This window comes from Sander vitreus, chromosome 11 (genome assembly GCF_031162955.1).
Source record: "Sander vitreus isolate 19-12246 chromosome 11, sanVit1, whole genome shotgun sequence".
NCBI lineage: Eukaryota > Metazoa > Chordata > Actinopteri > Perciformes > Percidae > Sander > Sander vitreus.
The window spans coordinates 308,363-322,066 of record NC_135865.1 but is presented as its reverse complement, the minus strand read 5'-3'; the positions used below and the strand labels follow the sequence as shown (position 1 = coordinate 322,066).

Sequence of the window (13,704 nt, the reverse complement as noted above, 5' to 3'; positions counted from 1 at the left end):
GTAGAGGGAAGTACCACAAAGGCAGTTATGAGTACTTTGCCAGGTGTTTACATGTCTGTGGACATATTTTGTCACAGCGATAGTGTTGCAACCATGCAAGATGTGTCACAAAACGTTACATATGTGGAGTTGAGACCAATTTGAAAATGGGTGTGGTCCAAGCAAGGGTGCCGGATGTAAAGGGGTAGGAAGTAGGGAAGGTGCCCTCCCATTTTAAGTTCCTGGCCCAATTTGGCGTCCAGGCTGGTAATTTGGCGTCCCGGCTGATCCTATCGCAAGATGGTCTCTAGTTTATTTTTTCTTTGTTCCAAACATGCCAACTTCACTGTTCCACCTGACGATATCATTAGTCTTTCACGTCACCACTTCTACAATGGAACACATTATAGAGGAGGAATTTTGGTCAGAAGAATACATTATTTAATCATATAATGTTAAATGGCCTCTAATTTAAACATGTGCCTCTTGATACCATTTGGGGCAAAGAAAATAACACTATAGGACTAAATATGAGAGAGATGACTTTTATAGATGCCATTTGTTTCTATCAGAGAAGTTATTCCACCTACAATTTACCTGGCCATATTTATATTTGGGTCTCTGAAACCAGATAGAAGAAAGACAGGGAAACAATAATTCCAATGTGGGTGAAAAGACTTTCAAACATGGTAAGCGTTAGCACACACCACCACTACTGTAAGCACAAATAAAGTCACATTATGGTATTTCACATTGGGAGGCATTCAGAAGACGTTTGTATACGAGCGAGCAGGTATGTAAGGGGTGGGTGGGCAGAGAAATATCAGAGTGGTATGCAGGAAAACTCTGAAGCTCCCACGACAAAAGCAGTGGCCAAAGTAAATGTCTGCCATCCCAGGGAAAAAGATTTTAGTGTTGATGCAGCGGAGGGAGTGAGGGAGATAGATTTGTGTACTGATGTGGTGGTGAGGAGTGAGGGGGTTGGGGGGGGGAGGTCCCCTCAGACTGCATACGCAAACACTTACTTATATGTTGCTTCATGAGCACATGGGTGGAAGTGTGTGCATAAACACACAGGCAAACACAACGGCGGCTTTGGGCTGGACACTGGGGGCTCATAGAGGATTCAGCGCGAGCCCCCTCACTAATAAAATTCACAGTGTTAGTATTAGTGAGATTTAGCAGGGAAAATAAACATTTTCCCACTCCAACTGGCCCGTGGGGTGGCGAGGCTGGCTGAAGATGTGGAGACCTGGGGCCCTGCTGGCACCAACTTAAGTTGTGGTGGTGGTGTGGGGGAGAGACTTTGCTGAGGCCTGCCTCACCCCAGTCAAGGTCAGGGGGAACAAGCCAAAGATTATCCACAGAAGCAAACTGTAGGACATAGAGTAGGGTTTCTGCTAGTCTATATCGACAACGTTTAATTTCCAGGATTGCTCCGGTGCCTCCGGAAATTCCGCTAGATGTCCCTACTTTTCAGCTGCTCTCTTTGTGTTGGCGTTCTAACCTCTGGTGGATTTGTGAGGACTATGGTTAACTGCTCCTCAGATCTCTGCAGGGTAAATCCAGACAGCTAGCTAGACTATCTGTCCAATCTGAGTTTTCTGTTGCACGACTAAAACTACTTTTGAACGTACACATGTTCCACCAAAACAAGTTCCTTCCTGAGACTATTTTGCAGAAGCTTTGCATTGCGTCCGCGCTTAGCGATTGTGATTGGTCTAAAAAAATGGCAATAAACCAGAGCACAACTAGCCAGACCCTAATCGCTGAAACTGATCATCTGCCAGGTTTTTTTTTTTTAAAGTGCCTTCCCTTTCCCAAACAGTTTCCAATGACGGCTTCTCTCAGATGACTCCATGACTTTAATTTGAAAGTAAACAATTCACATTTTTACACGCCAAACACATTGGACTGACCCTCTGCTTGTTAAGAGAGCTGCAAACAGTGGTAACACTGGTCAGAGCGGCATTGATTAACAAGATTTGAGTTTGCGGCAGCTGGTGTAATGTTATCAGCTTGCCAACGTTACATCCATCACATCATCTTCCTCGGGAATAGTTTCTCCCTCTAGCTTGTGAATTTCATCAGTGTCTCCGCTCTCAGGCAATGTAGTCGTTTTGACAAAGTTATGTGTGTGCACAACAAGCAGGTAGGCTACTAGTTTCATTCAGTCCATTTCACACCCCTGCACGGACCTTATGGGTTATGGAATGAGAGAAATTCCATGTTTTAGGGAAGTGCCTATGTTGCCTGCTAAGAGGTGGCCATGTGCTCGGGGCCAGGATGACAGTGAGAGCTAGCTGCTTCTGGGGATTAGCACAACCCTCCAATTAAAGTGTTTTCATTTTCCACAAAGCCATTTCAGTTAAAACAGCGCAGGCAAACGCTTAAAATAATCACACACACACACATACACAGTCCTCACTCTCATCCTTTTTAATATGTATTTTTTTCTTTACTGTATCGATGTGCACTGGAGCGCCTGTAATTATGACTTTCTATATAAATCCAGATCCCACAATTACAACCAGCCCATGTTGCAGTCCCACACACACACTCCAATTCACACACACATGCCATATTACCACATACTGCCGCGCCACCATGGCCTGTGCAACATCTGTTTTCTCACTCACTGCCGGAACCTGCTCACCCTTTCAATTATAAGTGCCACCTATAAAACACTCCTTTACCAAGTGGTGAGAGTTGTGTGTGCGCGTTTGTGTGAAATTTGTTGCAGGTAAAATTAGGTTACACCATTGGAACATGACTGTGCTAAACAAAACTAGCTTGTTTGCACCTTAGCTTTAGGAGAAGCAACATTAGCCGCTTTCCAAACCGGAGGGATTTTTGCAGTTCCTAGAACATAAAATTCCTAGAACCCTTTTTTCTCCTGTTCTGACTGGACCAATTTGGGGATTTTTAAGTCCCTCTGGCCGCAGTTCCTGTAACTCTTTCAGCTCCTACTTCAGGGCAGGGGCTTTTCTCTTTTCCCTTTTCAGCATATGAACCTAGGTCAACGAGAGTCGGGTTTCCGGTACAGACAGACTAACAACGGGACATTTTTAACAATTTTCACCATCTTATTCATCACTAATTTCACTTCTGACAACGTTTTAGGCGAGAAATTAACTGTTTAGATTTCGAATATAGGCAGTCTTGCGAAAATTGATGCCAAATTGACAATTTGCTTCAAAGTTTTCGGAGTTGAGAACCTCCATGAAGTGAGGCGACAGCCAGCAAGCGCCTGCCCCGGCCTCTAGCTCGTCGCTCGGCCAGTCTTGCTCAGACACCTCGCTGTGAGCTGGAGGTCTCTCAGACTGCTCTCGTAAATAAGAGGCTTTTATTTCGCCGTTGACGGTTCGTTTGTTTAAATATCACAACTAGAGTTTAGATTCTCTGCACGAGCCCGAGCCCGGGCCGTTATTTTCCGCCACTATCCTCGGGCCGGGCCGGGCCCTTTATCAAGCATTTGTGTTTTTTTTAATCATTACTTTATTAGCCTTATTGGGTGGGGAGAAATCTATGCCATAATCAGAAATATTATCTATATAGGCTATATTTAGGCCAAAGTAACAAATGTGTCCAAAAAGTTACACAAGTTGGACTACAGTACCAAAAACACGTGTCATGCTCGGAGTCTCCTCCTCTCGCACACATCACACCGGGCCTGCTGGGCTGTATGGTGTAGCATCACACCGGGCCTGCTGGGCTGTATGGTGTAGCATCACACCGGGCCTGCTGGGCTGTAGAGTATAGCTTAAGTGCAACATGGAGCTTGAGGATGTAAAGAAAAAAAGAAAAACAGGAGAATTACCTTTGAGCAAGTTTGGAGGAAAGTCGGAGGTATGGAACCATTTTAAACAAGTCGTGGGCAGTGACAACATATGTGTCGGCTTTGTCGAGTGCATTAGGCTAACGGTACAGATCCATTTGACCGTGCAACGCTTCTGTCGCGCCGCGCTCTACTTTATTCCTATGGGTGATGTCAAGCGACTTAAACGCGCCTGCAAAGCATTCCGGGAAGGCGGCGCTGCATTTGAAAAAATGCTGCATATCAAAAAGCTGGCCGATGCCCATCTTTATGCAAATGAATCCATTGAATGCGACACGACTATCCAGTAGAAGTAGACGAAAATCTTTTAAACTGACCTTTGTCGATCTGAAATGAAGACAGATTGAGCAACTGCACGGCCTATTTTTCGCTTAAAATGTTTTCAGAAACACGTTTCAGTGAACTATTTCCGTAAAATACGAGATTGTATTCTCAACGAGCCGCCATGACACTCTGTTGAAATTCTCGAGAAGCCAGACCCACGATACGCGTTCGTCCAATGAGCTGCCGGTCAAGGGCGTGGAGCATCAACCATTGATCTATGACATCGCGACACCACGCTTCAGTCGTGTCGGACATATGGATCTGTACCGTAAGTGCGGCACGCTGCTCGCCTATGACAGCAAATAAAACGGGGAATTGGATGATGAACAGACACATGAAGCAGGCTCACCGTGGCAGAAAAGATGAGCCTTCAACGTCCTCTTTTGTTACTTCTCCAAGCATGAGGGCGAAGCAAGCCCTCGCAGAGAAAGGCGTTGAGTTCAAACAACTCTGAATTGTAGTTGAGAACGTCAGTTATAACGGCCCACGGATTAAAAAAGTGTCGGGTTGAAATCGGGCCGGGCCGGTCTCGAACACAACGTGCACGTTCTCGGGTTGGGTCGGGCTTGATTTTTTGGGACCGATCTAAGCTCTAATCACAACACATGTCCATCATAAGATTAACGTGGTTAACTGTCTTTTCGGAGTTAAACTCAACAAGCGTGTCCTGCGGCTCGCCAGCCGTCACACACACACAGTCACACACACACCAACCCGACACACACACGGTCACAGCGCAGCAGGCAGAGGCGGGGGAGAGAGAGAGATACTCGTTTCTCTTCGGGAGACTTGTTTAAATTATGACAAATATGCTATATACATTAGATTTAGTATTTAGTTCATACTTTTTTTGGTGTACTTGTTTTCTGATTTTAACGCTATAAAGACCATTGCCGTGCTTGCATCATTCCCTTACCCCTCCTACCAGTCCCTATGGCCACTTCGCCAGTGTGAATGCAATTGGAAAAAACGGTTTTGGGGGAGAGTAGTTAGTAGATCTGTTTAGAAGTGGACTTTTCCTATAACTACGTTCCTGTAACTACTTGGTCGGAAAGTGGCTATTATAGACAGTGAAGCTTTTGTCGCTGGAGGCGTTAAAAATTCCTCTGAGCTGAGGCTGATGTATGGATTGAGCGGGTGGTTTGACGATGGAGGTAGAGGGCGGTGTTTTGGGCACAGTGCCCAGAAGGGTGAGGCAGGCGCCAGGCTACCAGGCCACCAGGCTGTGAGGCCTGTTTCCTGCTTTATAAAGGGGAATATTAATACACTTATCTCCCATTAAATCTGTTGGCGAGACAGCAAGCTCGCCTCACTGCAAAAACAGAAAATCCCTGCAGCCATACCCCGTATGCCATGCATAGCTTATCAGAATGAACTCCTCATTCATGACGATCCATGGTCCCAAGTGGAGGATCGCCTGCCTCTCCACCCACGTTTTTTTCTATCACTCCCCTCCCACCTCCCTCCTTTACGCTATCCTGTTTTCTTTATGTGGTTAACCCTTGTTTACGTGATCCTGTTGAAATTGATCTAAAATAAAGCAGTCATTTTTTTCTGAGCAGAAAGCTAATATAAGGCTTCTGTCTTTCGCATCATTACGCTGTACGCTTATGATGACGTCATCACGTTACGTGACCGTCCGGTGACACCATTTCTATTGCAGATGAAACTATCAAAAGACCTTTACACTCTGCTCATTAAAATGATCATATCTCAAAACGTTAAACATGTACATAGTTCAAATAACTTCTGTAATGTTAAGGAATATTTTGTTCACGTTTTTACATTTAGAAATATTTTGGATCAATATGTTTTATTTGTTTAATTAGTAAAATACCACTATGGGTTAAGTGTCTTGCTCATGGACACATTGGTTGATGTATCGCAGCGTGAAGTGAACCCAGATCTCCCACACCAATTTGTCATATCTACTGCGCCATCACCATTTTAGGGACATTAAACATTTGAAGATACTCCAAAAACATGACATCACAGTATTAAAAAATACCAATGTAGGCACTGGAGAACCGTTTCTATTGCAGAGTACAACGGGTTAACCAGAGATGACACATTTATTTATTTATTGGCCCGACTGTAAAGAGGCACATTCCTGAGGACCGTTTGTTGTTTCTGCCAACTCTTTCATACACGACACTAGCATATCTACCATTCTTTTTTTATTTAAGCCCCCAACTACTGTCGTCTTCCGTGCCGGGGGCCTTTTAACTAAGTGCATATGCCTCTGCTTTACGACTTGTCACCTCCAAACATAATAGTTTTGGATCCTGGTTTATGGCTGTAGGTCTGGCGCGGTGATTATGGCGGTGCCTGGATTCATTTTGCATGAGGGGTTTGTGAGTTCCACCAGCAAAGAGTCGGGGATTGACTACATATTGACAGCAGTGAAGTTGACGTGTAGAAAATGTGTGCTTAGGTGAGTTGTGATGGGCCTATTAGGAGTTTCCTGCCTCTCGCGCCTCTGATGATGTCTGCTGTAAGCCCTAATTACACGAGTGCACAAAGACACACATGCCAGTCCTGCTCTGCATCCCCTCACACTGTGAAGCAGCACCTGTTGTCCCAAGCAAGTGTGGGAGTGGGAGCTAGCTATGTACATGCCCCAGAAATGTAAAAGAAATAAATACACTCGAATGATGGGCTCTCAGTATGGAAAAACAAATAGCCTTCTCTTTAAGTTCATGGGAAAGTAGTCTCCCCCGTCATTTTCTTATGATTTTTTTCAATGTGAAAAAGAAAATAGTGCAACAGCCAGGTCTAGCGGAAGGCCATGAACCCACTTTTGTGAGTCAGCCTTGTTCTTTTTTTAATGGTATTCTGAGATCAATTTGTTTAAATTGCCTCCATTTAACTTGCCCAAGTACAGCAGTCTGAAAGAGATTACTATCACGGTAATTACTGAGAATGATTGGGGGTGATTCATTATGCATAAGAGGATGCGAATGTTAAATAGAGGAGCTGTGTGTGTGTGTGTGTGTGTGTGTGTGTGTGTGTGTGTGTGTGTGTGTGTGTGTGTGTGTGTGTGTGTGTGTGTGTGTCTGAGAGATGCAAGAGATAGAGTGTAGCTTAGCGTGGCTGTGACCTGGACTACAATGCTCAGGGCTGAATGTTCCTTCTAACATGGTCCAGCGTAACTGCTGGTTTCTTTTTAGGGCAGGCAGAGATTTAGTGGAAGTACGAGGTATTTACACATTAGTTATCTTTGTCTGTTGACTGTGAGCCACGAAAGTTGGGTCCACAAAGTTCTTAATACTGCATGTTAGACATCATATACATTTTTTTGCAAGTGGTTGATTTCCCGTTCTGTCTTCCATTGAGGTAGCAATGCTAAAACGCCTGACGTCTCTATTGTGTCTCTGTGCGTCTGTGTCCAGTGTCACGTTTCTCCAGCCCACGGCTGACACCGCGACTGAGCAGGAAGAGGGCGCTGTCTATCTCCCCGCTGTCAGATGCCAGCATCGATCTGCAGACCATGATCCGCACCTCACCCAACTCTCTGGTGGCCTACATAAACAACTCCCGCTCCAGCTCGGCCGCCAGCAGCTCCTATGGACACCTATCCGTTGGAGGGATCAGGTAGTTAGACACTGCACAAGCACACATATCAAGCAACTACAAACACACATTTGTGCATGAATAGATCCTGTGCATGTGTGTGTGTATTTCAGGCCTGTGTGTAGTGATTTCTAACAAACAGAGTGTACAATTGTAATTCCCCACTGGGGATCAATAAATAAACTGTACATCAAATAAAAAATGTACAGGCATTGAGCATACTGTGCATACTAGTAAAAATAATCCGGTCTGACTAATTTTATTCAAAATTCCTAGATAGCTAGTTTTAATAGCTGTCTTTTACTGGAATCCAATGATGCAGATTTACCACTGACAATAATTGATAGTACTTTAAAAAGTGATACTTTTTTCAAGTGCTACCCTTTTTGTATCCTACTGTATCCAGTAAAGCCAAACATTTAAGGGACTGTCACATTTGCACTGGCTTGTGAATTTTGACTTTATCTCCTATATTAGTTTAGAAATTTGTTTTCAGCACCCGCTGGCCGCCGGTTGGATTTAAAAAATGTGAACCTTGAGCTGCAAATTTTTCAGGTGCTTGTTGAAATAAAAACAGCGACAAAATGCTGTTTTTCTGTGTCCCATTTCCCTTTTTATAAAATTGAGGAGCCTTGTTGTCAGTAGTTACAGTATACAAGAATAGATGTTATATGCTTTACAAATGTTGTCTTCTTCCTCTGTGCTACAAGAGCTCCATTGTTGTCCAAAAAAATATTACAAACATGCTCCAAATGTGTATTAATCCGCTGCTGAAAATAGTCCCCAACAAATGCGCAATTAACTCCTATTTGAGTAATGTTTACTAAAAAAAACACAGTGCCCCATTTTACCACATTAGCATGACAACTGTTATGCTAGCAGCTTACACTGCTATGTGATACTAGGTGCTACAAGCATCCTACTAGCATCCAATTAGCATGCTAGTAGCCTAGCACACTCTTGTACTTGCTTACCCAGTACAGTACAGTGGCAGTGTGGATGAGGCAAAAACAGAACATGTTGGTGCAAATCAGTTGGAATTCATTGAAATGATTCTAGTGTGGGTTTAGAATTTGAATATTAGCCATTGGACAAAAGTCTCCGTTCCTAGTTTCCTTGACATCATTTCTTTCCGCTCCCTTCGTGCTCAGCCCCTCGTTCAGCTTCCCTCATCCCATCAACCCGGTGGCGTACCAGCAGCTGTTGTCCCAGCAGAGGAGTCTCAACGCCTTCGGCCACACACCTCCTCTCATTCAACCATCGGTGTCCTCCTTCTCTGCTCGCCAACACCCCCTCCCTGCTTCACCTATGTCCACCTCCCACAACAGCTCCAACTCTGAGGCAAACCAGGTAGGAATGGGAGCATTCGTACCTTGGAATGTTACACTTTCTATATTAATATTATGTGCACAGATTCAAGGGCATATACAGGGCAAAGCAGATGATTTGTCTTACTTTCATGTAATACATCTGGGGGACAAAGGTCCCAAGGCCCAAGGCCATTGATGAACTTAACTAAGCAGACATGTTTAAAGCGGAGATGTGGACAGTGATTCAGTAGTCTTGACGGTCTGGGCTAAGTTTGGCATGGAAAACAGTGAGACACAACAATGGAGAAAAATATTATTCATTTGTTGATGGACAAGACCCAAAACTGGCCCATATTAAAAGGTGAAAATTTGACATTTTATGCATTTAAAAATGCCCATTGCAAGCTCACAGAGGAAAAAGCTGAAAGCTTTAAATATCCAATTTTTTAAACAAATAGTCATAAACCAGGAACCAGCATGTTAGGCATGTTATGCTTTATACATGACTTACATAATCAATTAATGAGCTAAATCTGATGTCGATCAACTTATCAATGCTTTTTCAGAACTGAGGATAAAGGTGGACTACTGTACATTTACAAGTACAAAACTTCATTCATTGTCATGAATGAAGTTTTTTTTGTAAATTGTCTCAGGGCAGAAATATGCAGGAGGCCTCCCATGTTCCATTTGTCTTCCTTCCTACTGTCTCCTCAGTCTGTCTTTATCAGCCCACTGTATACAGCACAGCATAATGTAATGTAAACTTCCCAGTCAGTGAATCACTCCACCTCACACAGCTGTCAGCTGCATCCAGCCCTGTTTCAGAGCACTGTCTACAGACACACTCTAAGAGTATCCATGTATCCAAGACTATATATTTGCACCTTTTTGCATATAAGCTCACACACACACACACAAACAGGACACAGCCCCATTCACACACATGCACAAACACACTCTCAGCTTCATTTCAGCAGTGATCAGAACCATATTTCCCTCTCAGTTTCCAGCCAACTGAATGAATCATCGAGGCCCCCAGAAATCTCGAACTGTACTCTAGCGTCTGGGTGGGATTAGGAGACCCCCCCCTCTAATATTGGACCCCCTCCAGTGAACCACAATACACACACACACATTCATGTATCAGCTGCTTTACATTTAATATCTTTCCTTTCTTTTGGTCTTCATTAGAGCTTTATCAGGCCTTGTGTGTCTTTGTCTTTCTGTCGTCTTAAAAATTCTGTTGGCAGATCAAAGCCCCCCCAGCCCCCCGACCCTGCCACCTTCCCCCCTCTGTACAGAGGGCAATAACTCCTCTTCTTTCATATTTCCTTGTGGCTTTTGGTGATCGTAGAGCAGTCTAAACTGTTTAGTCTCAGCGGCGGGTCTTAGTCTGACTTATGGGCCACAGTGCCTGGCACAACAAGGACTCCACACAACTCTTTGCAGCCGACTGTCAAGCCAAAAACAATTGCGTGATATCTCCTTGACTTCGTTATCGCTTTCTCCTCCGTCGCTCTGTGTGGTGACTGTGTGGAATGTGCTAGTTTAATAAATTGAATGGGTGGTTTAATGAATAGGAGAATGAGTGGGAGCGCTAATGGATGGATGGGAGCGAAGGTATGTGTTAGGATTAATGGAATGATTCATTGATATGGTATGAATGAGTGGGTCATTGGGTCAGTGGATGGGTGTTTGAATAAATGGAGACATTTTAAATCTGTTTTTGGTTTCCTAGAATTTATATGCATGAATGACAAAAGGAGCATGGTTAAAAACTATATTATTCTGCCTCCTTTTCTGCTTCAAGATGTCATTCAGAAAATCATATCCGCTACAGTAAAAAAAAAAAAACTGTCTCTGTTCTCATCTGTCCTTCAGAATGCCAGTGGAGACCCCGCAGTCAGTAGCACAGTCAATCCATTGATCACCAAGAGGTCAAAGGTTAAGACGGAAGCAGAGGGTTCGCTACCCATCTCACCATCCTCTCATGTAAGACAATTAAAAGAAAATAGTGGAAAAAAGTAAAGAATCTGAAGTCCTGAAGAAAAAAAAAAAATGCCACATTAAATAGGAGTTTTTTCAAGTTGCACTACACATTCCAGACCATTGCTTTCCTTTTTCTTGAAGAATTTACTTTTTGGATCTGCAATGACCTTAAAAAAATCCTAAACAACTGCATGGATTGTTTTTTTGTGTCTTGGCTAACTCTATCACAGCTTCAACTTCTTACATTGGACAAATAGTCCCCGCTTTACCTGCAGTTGCACATGTGCCTCCTGTTGATTATAGGTAGTGAATAAAAATGCAGCTTTAATCAATGACGAGATGTGTGTCACGCATTGAGATCAAGCAACAACTCATTAGGATTAAGAAGCAGATAAGATAAGAGAGATGCAAAGCAGTACAGACCATATTGACCACAGATTCAGGTAAAAGATGTACAGTACTCTGTGTGTGCATGCTTTTATACTAGTCATTTATACACGTTAATTGATGCACACATACACATGTTTGTTAGCCCCCTTTCTGACAAAGTGCTGTCCCCTTTCTCCAGGACCACTGTGGGGGGGTCTTGGACCTGAGTGAGGATCTGGATAAAGACGAGTGCAAACAGGAGCCTGAGGCCATATATGAGACCAACTGCCACTGGGAGGGCTGCAGCAAGGAGTATGACACCCAGGACCAACTTGTTCATGTGAGTGATAGGCGTGCTATCCTAATGCTACTATTGAGACTTATTGAAAGACAGCAACTGTAACTCTATTACAGCCCGGAGACTACAACACTGGAAATTCCACTGAGAGATAGAGCTGCAAAGATTATTTGATTCATCCACGGATTTAAACATTTTTTAAACCAAAGACTCCTTAACTGAAAGAGAGACAGAGCAGGGACCCCCTACTACATATATTGTATTAAAATTAAGTTGCATGTTAAACTGGGATTACAATAACTTGTAGGGTGGCCTAAAGCCTAAATACATACCTTTTTAATGCATAGAATACTAAGCTATTAAAATAATTGTTGCCATGATTTTATGAATCATGTTTTAATGTTAGACATACATGTGGCACAGTGAATTTTTAGAATGAACTGGATATGTGGATGCTACCTTAGTGACTACCTATAGGCCAGTAGTCTATCATCAGTGGGTTTTTTTTTCCACAAATAGGCTGATTTATATTTGCTAATATGTTAAGACATTTTAGTTTTTAGTTTGCAGTAACTCTGAGGACCCAGACCCCTTGTTGAAGATCTCTGGATTAATCGATTAGTTGTCAACTATTATATTTATCGACTATTTTGATAATCGATTAATCGGTTTGACTCATTATATATAAAAAATCCAGCTTGTTAAATGTGAATATGTTCTAGTTTCTTCTCTCATCTGTGACAGTAAACTGATAGACTCATCTTGGGCTTTGGAAAACACTGATCCAAATTTTTCACCATTTTCTGACATTTTAGAGACCAAACAACTGATCCAGAAAATACTCAACAGATTAATGGACAACAACAAAAATAAGTGTTAGTTTCAGTGTTCAGCGTACATGCGTTTCCTTGGCTGTGGTGAAAGTAAATTCCAAACCGTGCCATCAGAAACACTGCATTTTGTTGTGTAAAAAAGGGAAAAGTTCAAACAACTCTTCTGCTGCTCATTAAATGCATGTTGATTGAGCCCGGTCAGAAAGCTGTCCCGTAACTGATCCTTTCCTGTTGGGTTGACACGCGCAACCCTAATGAGCCTGCCAGCTCTCGCCAAACTCAGGCCCAAGTCCTGCAGCTGTGCCCCTTGTCCCACCCTTAAACCCCTCAGCCCCATGACCCCTAACCCCCCCGAAGCCCAGAGGGCCGGCCATAAATCCATCATCATGCCAGAAGCTCTGGAGTTACGGAACCTCATGCTCCCCCCATTTCCAGGCCAACTTCTCTTTTTGCTTTCTACTTTCTGGCTGTCAGTTATCTCAGAGCAATGGTAGGAGGGGCATGTGTCAGGTCCACAGACCAGTGGGAAGTGGTGGTAGACGGGCTGCTACGAGTCAGGACCAGAGTTACCTTTTCCAACTCCAGCTCCCTAGCCACAAACTCTGTGAGAGCTCGCCAGGATTAGTGAGGAGGCTAGCAGAGGATCAGTGGGTCTGATGTTGGGTGTGGATAGACAATGTGAGGGCCAACACACTTCTTAAATCCTCACTGGACCATGAGGGTTTTTAAAGGCCTCTGCTTTCTGTCAACTTTATAAAAAACAACCAGAAACCCATGGTTGTAATAGTCGCTTTTTCTGCTCCTGACAGCATGTGCCTCAGCACAGCCCCGGTTTCACACAAGGTTAATATCAGCAGAAAAAAAACACACACCTGTGGGTTTTTCTGGCTTCTGCTTAACCAAAGTAATCCTGTTTCAAGAGCCCCAAAAATGATAGATTCACACTAGTGTGTAACCTGAAAATAGAGACCTCCGCTTGTTTCCATTCCTCCTCCTTCACCCAAAATAGATCTCAGCAGAATGGTCAACCACTGAGCTTTTTCGCGGGCGAAGAAGTGGCCACATAATTTGAGCGTTGTGGGCCTGGATGTCCTCAGGAAATGAAGTGGTTCCTCTGGGTGTGTGGATTTGCGTGTGGTGCACAGGATAAGAGATTTTGTGTTTTTGTGTGTGTGTGTGTGTGTGTGT

The 13,704-nt window shown here is 43.6% G+C and overlaps 1 protein-coding gene across 4 annotated transcripts in view; it reads left to right on the top strand.

Moving 5' to 3' along the window:
- Positions 1-13,704, top strand: part of gli2a (GLI family zinc finger 2a) — a 114,047-nt gene that overhangs the window by 86,182 nt on the left and 14,161 nt on the right. For 3 of the 4 annotated variants that reach the window (XM_078262990.1, XM_078262991.1, XM_078262994.1), the window contains 4 exons: positions 7,534-7,735; positions 8,866-9,064; positions 10,909-11,019; positions 11,585-11,725. In XM_078262990.1, the coding sequence (XP_078119116.1) occupies positions 7,534-7,735; positions 8,866-9,064; positions 10,909-11,019; positions 11,585-11,725 (653 nt within the window). The remainder of the gene's footprint in view (positions 1-7,533; positions 7,736-8,865; positions 9,065-10,908; positions 11,020-11,584; positions 11,726-13,704) is intronic. The other variant, XM_078262992.1, reaches the window with a different exon arrangement.